The following is an 18297-nucleotide window of genomic DNA, read 5'->3' on the forward strand; positions in this document are numbered from 1 at the left end:
AATGAAGCATTTCACAATTAGGACTCAAATTTAGGATTTTGAGCTTTAAGATTCATAATTCTCATTTGTAAGTGATATTTTGACCTTTTTAACCAGTTATTTTGTATTTTACCTCATATTTTCAACTCCAAACTTTGACTATATAATCTCATAGTTTGACCTTTTAGACTAACAATTTAAAATTTTGAATCAAAATTTGACTTTTAATTTCATGATTACAAATTTTAGTTCATATTTTGACATTTTAAACTCATTTTGACTTCTTTCTAATATATTTGCCATTAAAAAACATTATTTTTCAGTTTCATATTTTGACCTTTTTGAACTAATGTATTTACTTTTCTCAGAGTGTGAGAAAACTTTTCTTTTTAACTTTTTAAATGTCAAAATCATTTATCACCAGTGCCAAGTTTCATTTATTTATTTTTTTCATATCTTATTACTGGTCAAACAAGGTTGACAGTTTATGGTTTAAAAGGGGACCCTGTTAGACCCTCTGGTTAGTCCTGAATCCAGAATCTGGCCTCTGCTGTGATTGAGTTTGACACCCCTGCCATAGAGTATGTTTGATTATAACTCCAATAATATTTTAGACTGCCACTTTTAAGCCTTTAAATCACTGCCAGACCCATAGGAAATTCAGTCCTACACTCAAATGTTTAACCTAATACATGGCCTTCAGTGTCGAACTAGACTTTTTGTTTTCCTTTGAATCTCTCTTACAAATGCTTGGATAAATAAATTCTGTTGTCTTTTCTGGTGGACAATCTCAGACAAGCAGATTGTCCGGTCTAGAGACTTTAGACAGCAGAGTTACATAACCAGTGAAGTAAACAGCCAGCTTGAAAAGAAGGTGAGCATCGTGTGGGCTAGAAACTACAGTGTGTCTGATTTGCATACCCTTTCTTGGAGCCAAATAAGATGTGATAATTGGACAAAAATTTAGCAGGATTAACATTTTCACACCAGGCGTACCTAAATAAAGAATGCTATGAATGCAGCAGGTGTTTGCAGGTTGATGATTCATAGACGTGTAGAAGAAGTAAAAAGGAAGTGGCAGATTGTGTCCCCTCACACAGTTCAAGCTGCAGGTGGGAGGTGTGGGACCGGGTGGGCGTTGTGTAACATTATTTTTGGTTTCCTGTGGAAAGATCACATATCCTGTGTTAGTGAAACAAACACTATGTGATTTCTGTGTTATTTGGTGAATTTTTACCAGATAATGAGTCTGTGGTTGGTTTTTATTTACCGATATCAGAAGCTTTCTTTTATGCACTCATACACTGTAGGTGATGTTTTCTCTCTTTAAAGGGTTAAATGTTATAATAATGAATGTAAGGAATCTACGACTCTTGTGTTTTTTTGTTTGTTTGTTTTTTTACAGATAAAGCCATGAAGGTGCTACTAAACTGTTTGGACAGTAAAGACACAGAAACACGCTGTTTGGGAGCTTCTTCACTTTGGGCTTTGCTCCACAACAATCAAAGGGTACACACAGCAGCATTTAAACTGTATTTCACTGATTATTTTGAATTCTTATATACTGTGCAGTGTGTCCATTTTTTGTTGTCCTCTGTCTTGTAAAAAAAAAAAAAAAAAAAAAAAACATGACCAACCTTTTTATCCTCTAATTATGGAGTGAAAAACTCTTCTGCTTCCAGACTCATGGTTCTAATCTGTCTTTTTAATTTCCCCTCAAAGGCCAAGACTACTTTGAAGTGTCCCTCTGTTCGCTTGAAAATAGAGGAGGCGCATAGCATCTCAAAGAAAGGTTTGCATTTATTCACTTTGATAAAGACACAGAAGCACCTGTCCCATGCTAACATTAAATTCTGTGTTCTTTTTAAAATGATCTCTTTTTCACTCCTGATCAGCAGATGAAGAGAAAAAGCAGGAGCCAATGAGTGCCTACCTGTTGAAGTGCCTTGAAAACCTTTCCCAGCTGCTAAATAAGTGATTGTCTATTTAATGTTTCTTTTGTATAATGTTTTAAATGTGTCTAAGGTACATTTATTTTCATAATAAAGTACAAAGTGGTGGAATCATCTCTGGTGTCACGTGGTCTGATTTCTCTTTAACCAACTATACCCATTTCTGTGTGTGTGTGTGTTTTTGGTCAGGAAGTGACCCACTTGTGGCTTTAAACAGATGTACTGTGGTTGTGATGAACTTAAAGTCATGTTTCACACTTAGTCACTTTTAGGTTAGTTGGTGATAACCAACACAAAATAACACCGACGTCTTGCTTTAGAGTCTAAAACCATGCAAGTAGCTCTGACATGCTTACTTCCTCTATAGCGGTGTCAAACTCAATCACACAAGGGCCGGATTCTGAATTAAGGTCTGACCAGATTTAACTGTCAACCTCATTATTCACCAGTAATAAATTATGGGGAATAATGATGAATGATTTTAAGATTTAAAAAGTCAGAATGATAAGTTAAAAGGCTCTAATGTGAGATAAAAGTCAAACTTAATAGTTTAAAAGGTCAGCATATGAAATAAGATGTTAAAATAATGCTTTTGATAGGCAAATATATTTAAAAAGAAAGTCACAATCATGTTTTAAGGCAAAAAATATGGCTTAAAATTGAAAATGGTGCACCTACAAGATCAGAACATGATATCAAGGTAGAAATAAATTGAGAAAGTCAAAATATGAGACAAAAAATGAAAATAAATTGAAAAGACCAAAATTTTAGATAAGAAGTGAAAATAATAAATTGAGATAAATAATGAGATAATGATGAAATAATGAATTGAAAAGGTTAATATATGAGACAAAAATTCAAAATCATAAGTTAAAAAGGTCAAAATATGAGACAAAAAGTGAAAATAATGAATTGAAAATGGTCAAAATATGAAATAAGAGTCCAAATAAAAGATTGAAGTCATAATTGTGCAATGCAAAATTGAAAATAAGAAATGAAAACACAAATGAATTTTTTTCCCATATATTTCTTTTGATAAATTTATTTTTACTCTTCATTTTTTCACATTTTTATAACTTAAGGATATTTAATTTCCTTTTCAAGTGTCCTCTTCCAGACTGACAGCAGCACATCCAATAAAGTTCCAGACAATGAGCAGCTATAAAAACAATAAAACAGTCAAACACAAGAATACAGTGAAAGGCAAAAAATAAGCAAAAAGAGCTAGTACTTGTCAAAGTCATCTATACCAAAAATAAATCCGTCAGTGCATCTGCAGCCAGATAGTGTCTACAACAACATCCACTGCCTTGGACTGATTTTATGAATCAATCATGGTCGGTATAGTTCGGCTTTTATACTTAAAAAAACAACAACAAAAAAACTCTTTAAGGTCAGAAAGTGAAAACAGATTTCTACAAAGTAATACCAGTTAAACAAAAATATGTCATGTTAGATACATAAATATGTATCTTTCATAAATATTCACCCCCTTTAAAGTGACTGACCTAATTCAACAGAGGCTCCGCCAGTTGGTGCTAGTAGTCCCAATAAATAAAATGGAGATGACCTGAGTGTGTCTGGAAGGTCCAGTCACTGGTTAATCAGAATTCCTGGCTACCATTACACCATGAAGACAAAAGAACACTACAAGCAGCTCAGATTAAAGTTGATTAAAAAGTATTGTATGTCGGGATGGATACAAAAAAATTCCACAGTGCTGGAACTGCAGCCAGAGGTGACTCTACTACCACTTGAAGGGGGTGAATATTTATAGGGTTGCTTATTTTACATTACATGTTTTAGTTTTATACTTTTACTTTGTAGAAATCTGTATTTACCATGACATTAAATAGTTTTTTATGTCAATAAAAGCCAAATTATATTGACTATGACTGATTTATAAAATCAATGAAAAATTGTAAAACATCTCAGGGGGGTCAATACTTTACAAGTTTCTGGTCTTTCTATAAATCATTATAGGTAACGGGAGCAGAAACTAAAACACGTTTTTAATACAATTAATTCTTTAGCTCTTCTGACTAATGTAGGTCAGAGGATATGAAGGAAGTAAAACATATGAAGCTATATAAAGTTATAAAGTAAACTGAGAACAGCTTTGTAAAAAGAAAAAGAACATGTCAGTGTTTTAGTCTATGTCAGGGGTTTTCAAAGTGTGGGAGAGCGAGCCTCTCCTAAGAAGAAATTATTCATTCGGTGGACCCCCACCCACTAAAAGGATTGAAATTGGAGAAAAAAAAACAAAAAACATTTCAAACATTTATGTCTAATCTTTAAACATTTTTAACATTCATATATTTTGGTTTGCAAATGTCCTAAACATCTGCCTTTCCCTCTTATTCGGTTATAATGCCATTAAATACTCCTTTTTCATATTTTTTTTTGGCCATTTTACAACTTCTTTTTGCCACTTTTCCCCTTTTTTTTTCACTTTTATCCCATTTTTGCCCCTTTTCACCTTTTGCCCATTTAAGCTACCTTTCATCATTAAATATCCCTTTTTTTCCCAATTTTTTTGATCATTTTTGCGAAGTCTTTTTGCCACTTTTTGACAAGTTTTGCCACTTTTGTGCCATTTTTGCCCCTTTTTTAAACCATTTTTTGCAACATTTTGTCAATTTAAGCTACCTTTTGCCATTAAATACCAATTGTTTCCTTTTTCCCAATTTTTGCCTCTTTTTGCCATTTTTTCCTATTTTGCCCTTTATCACAATATTTTTTGCCACTTTTTGCCCATTTAAACTAACTTTGCCATTACATACCACTTGTTTCCTCTTTTATTGCCCATTTTTGCCACTCTTGACTGCTTTTTGCCCATTTAAGTCACTTTCCACTCATTTTATTGTCACTTCTCACCCATTTCTGCTACTTTCTGACCATTTTTTCCCTTTTTTTTCCCCATTTTTGCCCCTTTTCACCCATTTTTGCTGCTTTTTGACCATTTTGCCACCTTTAACCCCTTTCTATTGCTACTTCAAGCTGTTTTTGCCACTTTTCACCTCTTCGATTGTGGCTTTTGCAAAGGTATTTTTCAACAATTTTGCTCTTTGGTTGAGGGTTGAGAAACACTGCTCTATGGCATAGTCCCTATAGTAAAGATATGTCTGTCCATTTTGCTCCATGTACAGCAGAGGTTCGCAAAGCAAATCACCTTTTTCAGGTTTATGGTTCTGCGCCTCCCCTGAAGCTCTGTGGCGCCCCCCAGGGGAGGCCCACCTCACACTTTGAAAACCACTGGTCTATGTGTGGCAAGAAGAAGCATCGAACATGTTCATACAAGAAACAGGGATTAACATTCGAGCTCCATGATACACCAGAACATTTCCACGGCAGGTGAGCATTTACAAAACATCCCACATATATAAAAGTGGCAGCAATCCCCCTCTTTTAGATTCAATAGAAAGGCAGTATTTTAACCTGAAATAAAAGCCAATTTCAGTTTTAAAGTTCGTACCAAATGCTGAATTTAAGGTGTAGAAGAGAGATTGTTTGATCAGAATACCATAATAATTATAGATCAATACAAACTTGATCTTTGCATGTTGAGAAGTAGAGATTGGAGGAAGGTTGTGTCTCAGATTTATCATTCGACAACATTTCTGTCTGTTAAAAAACAGTTTCAAGTCATATTCTGTTTAACAGCGTTAGAAGCAAGTTAAGGGGAGAGGGCTTTGTCTGAGGTGGGTCCTGAGTGGTATATTGCAGTGTCATCAGCATATTGACAAAAATGAACAGGAGTGGCTCCAGGACTGATCCTTGAGGCCCACCTTAGGTTCACCTTAGGGAGTGAGTGCTCTTTCACTCTCATGGCAGCTTTGGAATAAACATGAAACCAACAAGTTACCTTGAAAAAATTCAACCCAGTCTAGAGCTGTCAAACTGTTTTATTGTAATGAATATAAGTCAGTGTTACGATGATAGCACGAGGGAAAGTTCAGGGGACTACCAGAGTTGGCATGATTCATCCTCTGGATGCCACCAAAATTCATGAAAATTAAACCAACAGTTAGAAGTATTTTCCTGCTTTAGCAGCAGTGGGGGACTGACAGACAAACTTTGCAGGGTTTTATTTTTTAATCGTTTTAAATCCATGAAGCATGAGATGTTTTGAAATGCTCCAAAAGAACTCAAGAGGGGGTATAAAAATGATAATCATGTCCAAAACCCAGTGTGAATAATCAGTGCCAGTTTAAGAATCTCAGTGTGGTTCCCACCTCACAGTGTTACACCATCAGCTCTCCTCCCATTCCCAGCCCCAGTGCTAAAGTGCCCCTCTGTGTGGGATGAGCTAACAGTGGGGTAAGCATGAAGTGTGCCCCCCCAGAAGCTCAAGTGTTTCTCTGTAGCCAGAGAGTTAGCAGGAAGTGCAGCTCGGGTGCCTCTCTCCTTGTCTCATCAATGCTGCTTTCATTCTCCCTCAGTGGGGCAAGATGGAAGCTGTACAAAAGGACCACTGGTACTTCGTGGTACTTATCTTTCTTCCTTTTCTTAAAGGTAAGGACTTTTCTCAGCCTTCACTGCATCATAATTCATGTGTAGAAATGTGCCATATTTAATGAACATAACGATGTCTTTGGGGAAACTTAGAAAAGTCATTTCCCTCAACATTTACATCTACTCTTTTCAGATTAAAATCTTCAATTCATTATTCCACAATTTTTTTTATGAGTTTAACTGGTTTGAAGATTGTATGAAGACTTGTTATTCTCAGTTTTCACCAGACATTATGATTCTAAAGCTGCCAGAGCTCTCCCAGGGGCATCGCTGGACTTGAAATCAGTTGTCATTCAGCTCAGATAAAAGGCTTCGAAAACTTGGAAGCTTGATCACTGACTATTGTCAGTGGTGTTTATGTGTTCTGGCTCAAATTAGCCTAATTAGCATTACCCGAGGGATGGCCTCAGAAGTGAATGGCTGTGTTAATCTTCAGCTAGAGGAGATTTAGGAGGGAAAAACATGTCTGGTTTTGCCACATCGTGCAGATGTAGATACATATTTTTAGAAGTTTATGTCTGAGAAGTTACATAGAAGTATTCAAAGCTAAATGTGTGCAGAACTTGGAGTCCAAAATAAATTTACCCAAAGGGACAAGAGAGTGTTATGCCATATTGTATCATAGCATTAGCACCTACTGTATTGCATACCTTATCATACTGAATTGTTGCATACCGTTCCCTATTTTAAGACATAGATCTCTATAGGCTGAAGTACAGTAGGGATGCAAAACAGGCCTATTACTGGCATGATAACAGTATCAGCAGATAAAGAGAGTTGAACAGCTCATCAGCAGGTATGAAAACTTCTGTCGCTCTACAGCTGATATATTAGCTGATGTGACAACTAAATTCTACGACGTACTAGGCTGACAGTTTTATATGTTAGAAGAATAATCAGCAGTCATTCAGAATACAAAGACAGCAGTCTGCAGAGTAAAAAACACAGAAACGGTGCAGTGAATATTTACAGGAAAATGGGTGAGACAACGTAAAAAAAACAGGAACTGTCAGTCACTGGAATTGTAAGTTTCAGTTAGGCTTAAAGTTGCATGTCTGGTTCGAGTCAGCATTTTATCAAAAATAGAGGAAGTAGCGTAAGGTCCTATGAGAAGTAGAACCGAATGATTAACTGTCAGATTCTTTAAGGCAAAGGTGTCAAACTCAATCACAGAAGGGGCCGGATTCTGAATTAAGGTCTGACCTGAGGGTCTAACAGGGTCCACATTTAACTGTCAACCTCATTTTTCATCAATAATAAATTATGTGGGAAAAAGTTAGCAATGATTATAAAGTATTTTAAGATTTAAAAAGTCAAAATGATAAGTTAAAAGGCTCAAAATCTGAGATACGAAGTCAAACAATAGTTCAAAAGGTCAAAGCATGAAATTAGATGTTAAAATAATGCTTTTAGGCGCGCTGGTGGTCGAGTGGTTGGGGCGCATGCCGTGTGCGCGGGCGACCTGGGTTCGGGTCCAGCCCGTGGCACTGTTTCCTGCATGTCTCTCCCCCGCTCTCTCCCCTGTTTCCGACTCTATCCACTGTCCTATTAAATAGGGGCAGAAAGGCCAAAAATGAACCTTAAAAAAAGAAAAAGAATTAACAAATAATAATGCTTTTAATAGGCAAATATATAAAAAAGAAAGTCACAATCATGTTTTAAGGCAAAAACGTGGCTTCAAACTGAAAATGGTGCACCTAAAAGCTCAAAATATGATATAAAGGTGGAAATAATACATTAAAAATGTCAAAATTTGAGATAAAAAGTGAAAATAAATTGACACTTAAAAATGAGATAAAAAGTCTAAATCATAAATTGAAAAGGTCAAAATATTAGATAAAATCAAAATTATAAGTTGAAAAGGTCAAAATTTGAGATAAAAAGTGAAAATAATAAATTGAAAATGGTCAAAATATGAAATAAAGGTCCAAATAATAAGAATATGAAATGATCTTGCGGGCCGGGTGTAACTGTACCACGGGCCAAATTTGGCCCTGGGCCTTGAGTTTGACACCCCTGATTTAAGGAAACAATAATAAAAGCATCAGAGAAAGACAATTCATTTCCAGTACACTGTACATATCAGCTGTGTAGATATGGTCACACCTTAACACTTCAGTATTTAAGGTAGACTTTATTTTGCATTCTACAGTTTAGGGCTGGACAATTCATTGCAAATTAGATTAAATCTGCACAGCAATGTCCAAAACGCAGAAGTTGCATAATTTCTTCAACTTTAATGTGTCAAATGACCAGTTTAATACATTAATGTTTTGCAGTTATGCAAACATTCAAGTGTTTTTCTTGTAGAATGGTTTACAAAAATCCTACTTTCTTTCTTTGCAATTAGATATTTTCTAATTGTTCTTCCCTAATTCAGTGGTTCTCAAACTGCGGTCCAGGGACCCCTGGCATCCGTGAAAAAATTCAAAATAATTTGTTTAAGTAATGCCATGTAATTAAAAATCACATAAATACATTTAGGGATCATAGCACCATATAACAACCATACTAAAGCGCGCTGCTCTAAATGAAACATTATCAAACATAGATTTCTACAAATGCACTGTTTGTTTGTATATTGTCGTATTCTTTTAATCCACAATTTCATTTGTCATCTGTTGCATCTTTTAAAGTCATGATTCTGTTTTATGTCAAACTTCTGGAAAGTTAAATAAACATAAAACTTTCCTTTTAACAGTTGCTGTCCAGCAGAAAGATGTCATCACAGTCCGCCTGGAGGAAGGCATGGTTCTCGACTGCCTCTGCCCCTGGAACGGAAACCTCAGCATGGTGTCCTGGACTAAAGTACCAGACAAGGATCCCATAGCTGTTTTTCACCCAGAGTATGGCGTGGCTTTTTCTCATCACTACCGTGAGAGGATAGAGTTCCTGAGGACGACGCCGATGGATGGAAGTATATCTTTGAGGAACGTCACTCATCAGGATATCGGGCTCTATCACTGCTCTGTTCAGACTTTCCCTCAAGGCCCCTGGACGAGGAACATTCAGGTGGAAGATCTAGGTAAAAGATGCGTTGGGTGTACTGTAAAGGAAATTTTGAGTCATCCTGAGTGACTAAAACAGAATCAATGCTGGAAACAAAACTTTATAGATTCTTCATTTCCACACTGTGGTTCGATTTTTCTTTCCTCCTTTTTATGAGCGGCCTCTGTTCTGTCTTCATGTGTTTCACAGATACACCCCCAGAAGAAGACGATAGCCCAGAGCCGCCAACCCCAGATGAGATCACAACAGACTCAGAACTGATAGCAAAGCAGAACGACAACTTCACTATCAGCTGTAACCACATGCACAACGGCACCGTCTACCAGGTCATTTTGGAGAAGATGCCCAACAGCCAGCCCTGGAGCATCATCGGAGTGTGTAAGAAGGTGGAGGGGGGCCTGGTGGGGGAAGACTACAGCGACAGGGGGAGGGTGAGCTGTGCAGACAGCCTGGACATCAGTCTGCATCTGACAGGTGTTGAGCCGGAGGACGGCGGTTTCTACCGCTGTACTTTCAGCACGGACGCAGGAGAGCAGACCACCACTGTGCTGCTCACCGTGCCTCCTCCAGGTACTAAAAACTGACCTTAAATACATACATTCAGTCCAATGAAGAATTTTATGTTCTGTATAAGCAAATACTGTGCAGTGCATCACAGACTGAACTGATTAACATGATAATCATAAACAGTGCTTCCAATGTTACTCTCAAACACTTTAGCAGACTTAGACAGCTGAAACCACATCCTGTCATTTCTGCAGCTGTGTTTCTTTGTATTTGTGTCTGCTACACATTTATATGATATCTGTGAGTCCTGAGCAGTGAATAAGTCTTACATTTGCCTGTCACCACAAACAAGTAAAACCACAGTGATTCGTTGAATACAAACCACTGCTTTTGTCTAAATCAGCCCTGCTTCCTTTTATCAGCAGGTGGATTCAGCCTTTCCATGTACATGATGTATATTTACATCGGGGCTGGAACTGCTGCGCTTATTCTTCTCATCGTTATTCTCATAGTTGCTGTGAGGCACAGGTAAGGTCACCTATTGTCAGGCTCAGCCCACACTTTTAAAACCTGAGGTTTGCCTCAAAAATCCACACACGCTAAATCTTCGTCATCAGGGTCAAAGATGGTGTAGTGATTTGGTTGCTCTCTCATCCCTGCTTTCTGACCCCGTCATCCTCCATAAATAAAAGCTTAAAAAGTCAACAAAGAAAGCTTCTTCCACATGAAAACTCAAAAAAACACTTTTATGCTCTGTTAAGAGTCCACCATGTCAACAGTAGCCCATCCTTCACTGTGCAGGTGAAGCAGCTCACACACAGACAGCAACAACGCCCTCCACATGCAAAGATGTGTCATTCCCTTTAGTGACTATTTCATTCTCTGTTATTCCTCTACCTCCAAACAGGAACTTGTCAAAAGGCGCTGACATTGGAAGCTCTGTCTGGGACTTTGAAGTGTTGTACAAAGCAGCAGTGACCTCCATAGTCCATTCAGATGTCTCTATTCATCAACTTAACAGAGAGCAACTCAGCATCAAAAACAACATTTGAGTTTGACATCAAGAAATGAATGCGACAAGAGATCAGTATTTCAGCTTTTTTCAGTTATTTACATTTGGATCTGATACACAACTAAGAAGATTTGTAGCTGAGTAACAGTATTGGAAATAGACTGTGAAGATAGACTTGAAACAGACTAAAGTGAATAAGAAATATTTAGTTATAAATCCTTTTCTTGCAGCAACTGCAAGCCTGACCCACTGAAATCACCAAACTTTTGCACTCTTCTTTTGTGATGCTTACCAGGCTTTCACCACAGCCTCTTTGATTGACCACAGATTGACTTGGCCAGTCTAAAACCTTCCTCTTCTTCCTCCTGATGAACTCCTTTGTTTCTCTTACATTATCAATTAAGATTAATGAGCCCATCCCAGAAGAAGCCATGCAAGCCCAAGCTGTGACATTAACTCCACTGTGTTTTACAGATGAGCTTGTGTGTTTGGGATCATTAGCAGATCCTTTCTTTCTACAAACTTTAGTCTTTCCATCGCAATAGTAAAGGTTCATCCTTTTCTCATCAGTCCAGAAAACTTTGCCCCAGAATGTTTGAGGCTCGTCTCTGTACTTTTTGGCAAATTCCAGCCTGGCCATCCTTTTCTTCTTGCTAATGAGTGGTCTGCATCATCTAGTGTAGCCTCTGTACTTTTGTTCATGAAGTGACACAGTCTGAGAACAGTAGATGGTGATACCTTCACTCCTGTCCTCTGGAGGTTGTTGATGATGTCACTAACAGTAGATGGTGATACCTTCACTCCTGTCCTCTGGAGGTTGTTGATGATGTCACTAACAGTAGATGGTGATACCTTCACTCCTGTCCTCTGGAGGTTGTTGCTGATGTCACTAACAGTAGATAGTGATACCTTCACTCCTGTCCTCTGGAGGTTGTTGATGATGTCACTAACAGTAGATGGTGATACCTTCACTCCTGTCCTCTGGAGGTTGTTGATGATGTCACTAACAGTAGATGGTGATACCTTCACTCCTGTCCTCTGGAGGTTGTTGATGATGTCACTAACAGTAGATAGTGATACCTTCACTCCTGTCCTCTGGAGGTTGTTGATGATGTCACTAACAGTAGATGGTGATACCTTCACTCCTGTCCTCTGGAGGTTGTTGATGATGTCACTAACAGTAGATGGTGATACCTTCACTCCTGTCCTCTGGAGGTTGTTGTTGCAGTCTGCAAACCTAAATCTGAAACTGAGCATAGAACTTCAGTGAATATTGTGTGAATAACCACTTTAAGGGACTCACCTGTGCAACAAAACACAGCTGTCAGTCATATCTTCCAATACTTTTGCTCACATGGGTGGTTTTATCCAAAAGCATTATATTCTAAGTTGTGTATTAGACCCAGATCTAAATACCTGGAAATAAAAGCTGAAATGTTGATCTATTGTCTTATATTCACCTTTTGATGTCAAACCCAAATGTTTTCAGTCTACTTCAAAAATAAAGGAACTGGACCCACCGTTCCAAACCTTTTGGAGGGGACCATAGACGTCTTATATGTTGTACAATGAGTCATACGAGATTTCTGTATTTTGGAGAATTTAAAAAGCAGGTTGACAGTTGGTCTGCCATTGTTGTTCCTGCAATCAAATGGTTGCATCGTTTCCACATCTTTTCAGTTGTTTTCACCTCCATTTACATGAGAGTCACTTTTTCGTCTTTTTCATCTTCACTTAAACTGCATTTAAAACTAGAAAGGCTTCAAGGATGGCACACCATAGGAGACGATGTGGGAAGAAGAACAATGCGACCATTCAACACCATTGCAACGACAACAGTCAACATATTTTCAAGATTTTCTCAGATGTAGAAAATGTATTTCTTCTTACAATACACATACACTAATAGTAATCTCATAAAGTCTTCATGGAGGGTTACTTTCAACAATAATTTCATAAAAACAAAGTTTTCTTCTGATTAAAGGCCATTAAAAGTTGTTCATTTCAGTGCATTATGTTTTCCTCCTAGTTTAGCATGTTTTTTCTAAGGCTAATAGGTATGACACTGGTGTATCCACATGTGTGTATTTCATTACACAAGTTTAAACTGCTGATTTTGCTGGAGGGAAGGTCAAGCTATCAGCAAAGCTAATGAAGTTAACTTGACAGGACCATGAATATCTGTATGAGACTTCGTTTAATATCCAGTTACTGTTGAGATATGATATGAAAAAAACAGACCCAATTAACCCCAGGGTCAGTCTTGTGGTTGAGCAGTGATTTTAAAGTATTTGAATCTTGGTCAAAATAATGTCTGCTGGAGTTCTGTGAACACTGGTTGCAAAAATCCCTAAACCAAAGTCTGTGTGTTTTCCCAGCTTTTCTGATATACCCCATTGCTCATCCGAATTATTTTGCAAGTCCCTTCATGGAGCTTTCAACTCTGGGTTTGACTGATAAAAAGTTAAATAAAAGTTAAGAGTATTTGCCTTTTAGGGACAATAAATGTCAAAAGCCAATCTTCCATACAGTTTTATGGTAATCTCTCCCACACTTGACGTCTGCTCCGACAGCCTCTAGCATGATGGAAGTGATATGTGACAGTGTTGATAGATGGTTTTTAGAGCTCTACTCATTCTCATTGATCAGTTAAGTGACAAAAAAGTCTGTATTTTTATTTTTGTTGCACCTCTACTGTTGTTGATCTTCATTTCTCCTTAAATCACAGGAGGAGGAACAGGAGAGAAGAGTATAAAGTCAAACTGCACCCATCTCAGAGTCAGGTGAGCCTCGACTTAGCCATTATTTCTACTCTTGTGTTTACACTCGATACTTTCACAGCTCTTCCTTATCTTCTCTTCAGACATGCACTTAATTATAAAACTGTCCCTCTTTATTAATCTATTAGATTTATCTAATCTTGTTTTTTGTGTGTCTCCCTCTGTCACCTTGGACCCTGATACACTGTATATGTGCTTACTTACTGAACTAATGCTGTGTTAATATGGCTGACAGTGTAGCAGCTTATGAACCGTCAGATGAAGATACAATATTCTGTCATTCAGATTTGATTGTTGTAAAACCACTACTTCATATATTCAGTTGAAATGTAACTAGAACCACCACCCAGGGATGTGTGTGGTTGGCCGGCTAAACTTTTAAATTCATCTATCAAATCAGCCAACGCAAGATTTATGAGCCAGTTTAACTAATTCTCCATTATTTTTCATGAATACAAGCCTTAAAGTTGGTCAACTGGTCTTTTAAAAGTGTAACGAAGCCTCCTGATACTAGTGGCCCCTTAAGCTTCAGTTAATGGCCACTGCTCTTCTGCTTTCCTCCGGCTCTCTGCCGCGTGGAAACATGAGAAGTTTAGCAGTTAGCATCTTGTAGTAACAGTGCAGTTTGGCGGTATTTTTAACTACAAAATAGAATTAAAAGTTGTCTGTGCACTTTCTAGGGTTATACTCAAATATAACCACTCAACCAAAGAAACGAGTATCCACATTTAGCGTGATTTTAATCTGCAAAGAGGAATGAAGGCTGGTGGAGCTAGCTGCTAACTTTAGCCACACTCTACTTGGCACACCAGCCGTTTATCATATATCCACTGACACAGTGATCCTGTCATCATTTCAGCTGCTTACTGAGTATTTTCTTCATGTCAGACTTGTTGTTAAACACAATTTAAATGTGCATTAAGCTGGAAAAGATAGTTGGCATGCCACTAGCGGCTGTATGCCTCCATGAGGGATACAATTACCAGACAGTGAAATAACAGTGTTGGGACAAGAGGAGCTGAGTTGGGTCTGTGGTAGTATAATGGGCAGAAATATTTTAAGTAAGGGATAAACATGAGGCTCAGTAACATCAAGACAGTCCGGCTGTAGATCATAGATCTCAGACGCCCTCTATGGCGGACCGTTACTCTGAGACGCTGTCTCTGTCAGAAAGGGAGTCCTGTAATTTGCTGCTATGATGAATTTCCAGTTTATAATTTTTATAATCCAACTTTATCCGTAAACAAAATCTAGCAGTCATATTCATGAAATAACTATAGTCCAAACAATGGAGATAAAACAGCATTTTATAAATAAAACAGAGAAAAAGGTCAGAGGTCTAACCAGGGGGTAAATTGTGTATAGACCCATTTTATACATAGTTACACAACAGAGACTCACTTTAGCTTCATTAGCTTCCGCTAGAGCTAACAAAGCTATGCTTGCTAAGTAGTTAACAGTACCACATAAGCCAGTGTAGCTAAGTTAGCTTTAGCAACATGAGCTTTAGCAACCATAGCTAAAGCTAGCTTAGTTGCATAAACTCCTGAGAATAATGTAGCTACGTTGCTTGTTTAAGCTTTGTTGCTCCATTAGTATAGATATCTTCATGTAGTTCAGCTTTAGCTTTGTTAGCTATATTGTCTATGTAGCATACACAGCTAACTGAGCTATATAAGCTATTTTTGCTAAATAGTTAACAGTACTACATAATTCAATGTAGCTAAGTTAGCTTTAGCAACATGAGCTTCAGCATACATTGCTAAAGTTAGCTTAGCTGCATAAACTCTTTAGAAAAATGTAGCTATGTGGCTTGTGTAAGCTTTGTAGCCACATTAGTATAGATATCCATTAACTTCATAAGGTTTAGCTTAAGATATGTTAGCTATATTGTCTATGTAGCATATGCAGCTAACTGAGCTACATAAGCTATGTTTGCCACATTAGAATGTCGTCATGAAGGACAACCTTTTTCCTGTAAGCAGACCGTTACTCAGCTCTATTAAATGTTTTCCAATCAGGTTTTGCAGGTCAGGTTTAGGTATGCTACCCTTACCATAACTTAGAGTTGAATCCAATTTTATTCTGAAAGTTTTAGTCTGTGTTTCTGTTTTGATAGATGTGACGTCTCACACTAAAGGTCTGCAAGAGCGGTGTCTGAGAGATACAGTCTGCAGCCAGAACTCTCTCTGAAAGACACTGGCATCCAAACTATCAGCAGTTCAACCCTGAGTTAGAGCGGTAATTTATGCAAAGTTTGAAATAAATCACTTAAAGGACTGTTGAAACATCACATTCACAAACAGGAGAGGATCATGAGAGCCAGTGACTTTGACCTTTGACCTCCAAAACCAAATCAGTTCATCTTTGAATCAGAGTGGATGTTTGTACAAACTTTGAAGGACATCTTCTAGATTGAGCCAAATTAAAGGGACATTTTATCACTTTTTAGCCCAGCTGCTGCACTGTCAGTCAATGTATGCCATAATTCACATGTCAATAACTAACACCTCATGTACTAACACAATCTCTCATAAATCCACCGCAGAACATCTATGAGAACATCCCTGTGTGTCCCTGGAGTGCAAAGAAGACCAGGCAGATCAAAAATTACCCGATATACGCCAACCTGCAGGCTAGAGGATTGCACAAAACCAAAAATCAACTCCCTAAATAAGCACACATGAATGTGACAAACTATGTGCATGTTTATTTTGACCTGTTACCGCTGTAGGGGTTCCCAAAGTACAAATAACTACAATATTCATGTAAGAACAAAGGCCCCTGATGGATGTTTGAGTTGATAATGTGAGCAGGGACCACAGTAACTCTGATTAATATTCATACTGTGGTTTGAACCAGGAAGCATGATGGGGCTTGTTTGACTCTCATGAATCTGACACAGACAAAGCCTGCTCCCTCTAATTAAATGTAACATGTACTTCATAATTACTGCTGAGAAATTATTTGTTTGGGGTAAAACAATAGTTGACAGTTACCGTCATGCAGAAAAGCGCAGACAAAGGCCTGGGTAATCATTCTTTTCAGTCCCTCAACCCCTGAGTAAAACGATTGACAAAAGCCTGTGTAATTGCTCTCCTTTAACTTTCATCCCTCCTGGTTTCCATTCAAAGCCTGACAATGGTGTCTAATCATCTAACTGGAAAGAAAAGCAGTCACTCAGCACTGTACCACTGCTTGAGACTGTCGCTTTCCCCCCAAAGGGCTCTCTGTCTAGGATGGCTGCATACTAGTTACAGCGCGCTCTTATTATGAAAGTAGTCTAATTAGCTAATACTGTGCTTAAGTAACAATGCATCTTTACACTTTTCTATTAAGTTTATAGTTTTTTTCTGTTAAACAATGTTTTGATACGCTGCAATGAGATTTATCATGCTTATTTATTGCCTGTAAATAATTTCTACGCTTGCCTATCGCTTGTACATCAGTATTTAAAGTTTATGGCAGTACCTGGGAGCTGTGTGTTGTTTATGTGTAATCCCGTTCATTTATCTCCATAGAAATGGAGGCAGTGGCAGAGGCAGTAATGGATATGCAGGCTATCCTGCTAGGAAACAAGACAAATGTGGACAAGTTAAAAATGTGCAACACAAAGGGACAATATAGTTGGGAATCACCTTTTCTGTGCCTTCATTTTGTCATTTTGATGTTCTGGAAAAAAAAAAAAAACAGAACATGCTGCAAAGTGTGCTCCGTGACACAGTGAGACCTGTGATACTGTGTGGGTGAGCTGCAATACTGCACTGATGTATGTGTCTGTAAATGACTGCAAGAGGTACAAATAAAAATCTGTCATAACCACAAACTTGTTGATTTCCTGTGATGTGGGGGTGTTACGTGAAGAAGCAAAACTGAAATGTATAATGCTGTAAACTGCGACAGCCCAAAAGGAACATGCATCAGTACTCTTTCCTTCCGTTTTCTGTGATGATGCCATAGTTTCATTTCTTTTCTCAACAATAACTTTTTCTGTTTTCTTCAGAAAACACCTCATTATCATGGCGTAACAGCTTGTTTTCCTGAGGTATCATTTCCTTGCAATCTGCAACCTACTGTGGGCTCGTGACATCATGAGCCCACATATTGGCCCTGCCCACATTAAACCCACCAAGAAAAGAGGTGAAAAACTTTCTAAGGGTCTAAATCCAGAATTCAGTCACATGTAGATCTCAGTGTTTTCACGTTTACAGCGACCATATTCCAACATATCTAGAGTGTTAAGACACAAACTTTGGATTTCACTGTACAGGGTCTTTAAGGCTACTTTGTTTGGATTTAAATCAAAAATAATTAGAATTTTTGTTAATTTTGGCCACAAAGTGTCACAATTTTTTTCGTGTCAGTCCTGGGGGGCTCAAGATGTCTTAGACACAAGTGGGGGGGGGGCTAAAAGGAAAAAAAGATTGGGAACCACTGCCTTAAGTCACTGAGCTCTTCACCATAACTGTTTTTATATCACAAATGTTTGAAAATGGAGACTGCATGGATAGGTGTTTGATTTTATACACCTCTGATACAGCTC

The 18297-nt window shown here is 37.9% G+C and overlaps 2 protein-coding genes across 6 annotated transcripts in view; both read left to right on the plus strand.

The window, feature by feature from the left end:
- The window catches only part of rttn (rotatin), a 61181-nt gene extending 59147 nt beyond the window's left edge, over positions 1-2034 (plus strand). For 2 of the 3 annotated variants that reach the window (XM_041814179.1, XM_041814183.1), the window contains 3 exons: positions 1385-1488; positions 1702-1771; positions 1875-2034. In XM_041814179.1, coding sequence (XP_041670113.1) covers positions 1385-1488; positions 1702-1771; positions 1875-1957 — 257 coding nt within the window. In that variant the 3' untranslated portion in view covers positions 1958-2034. The remainder of the gene's footprint in view (positions 1-1384; positions 1489-1701; positions 1772-1874) is intronic. The other variant, XM_041814182.1, reaches the window with a different exon arrangement.
- A 4284-nt stretch (positions 2035-6318) lies between these two features.
- On the plus strand, positions 6319-17568 carry cd226 (CD226 molecule). 3 transcript variants are annotated; one of them, XM_041814322.1, is made up of 6 exons: positions 6319-6446; positions 9148-9471; positions 9645-10025; positions 10385-10490; positions 13703-13757; positions 16303-17568. In XM_041814322.1, the coding sequence occupies exons 1-6, from the start codon at positions 6383-6385 to the stop codon at positions 16429-16431; spliced, it is 1059 nt and encodes a 352-aa protein (XP_041670256.1). In that variant the 5' UTR covers positions 6319-6382; the 3' UTR covers positions 16432-17568. The 3 variants fall into 3 exon arrangements, with proteins under 3 accessions (XP_041670256.1, XP_041670258.1, XP_041670257.1); XM_041814324.1 differs by having other exon boundaries at positions 17276-17568; XM_041814323.1 differs by having other exon boundaries at positions 10388-10490.
- The last annotated feature ends 729 nt before the right edge of the window (positions 17569-18297 follow it).

This window comes from Cheilinus undulatus, linkage group 19, assembly GCF_018320785.1.
Source record: "Cheilinus undulatus linkage group 19, ASM1832078v1, whole genome shotgun sequence".
NCBI classification, from domain to species: domain Eukaryota; kingdom Metazoa; phylum Chordata; class Actinopteri; order Labriformes; family Labridae; genus Cheilinus; species Cheilinus undulatus.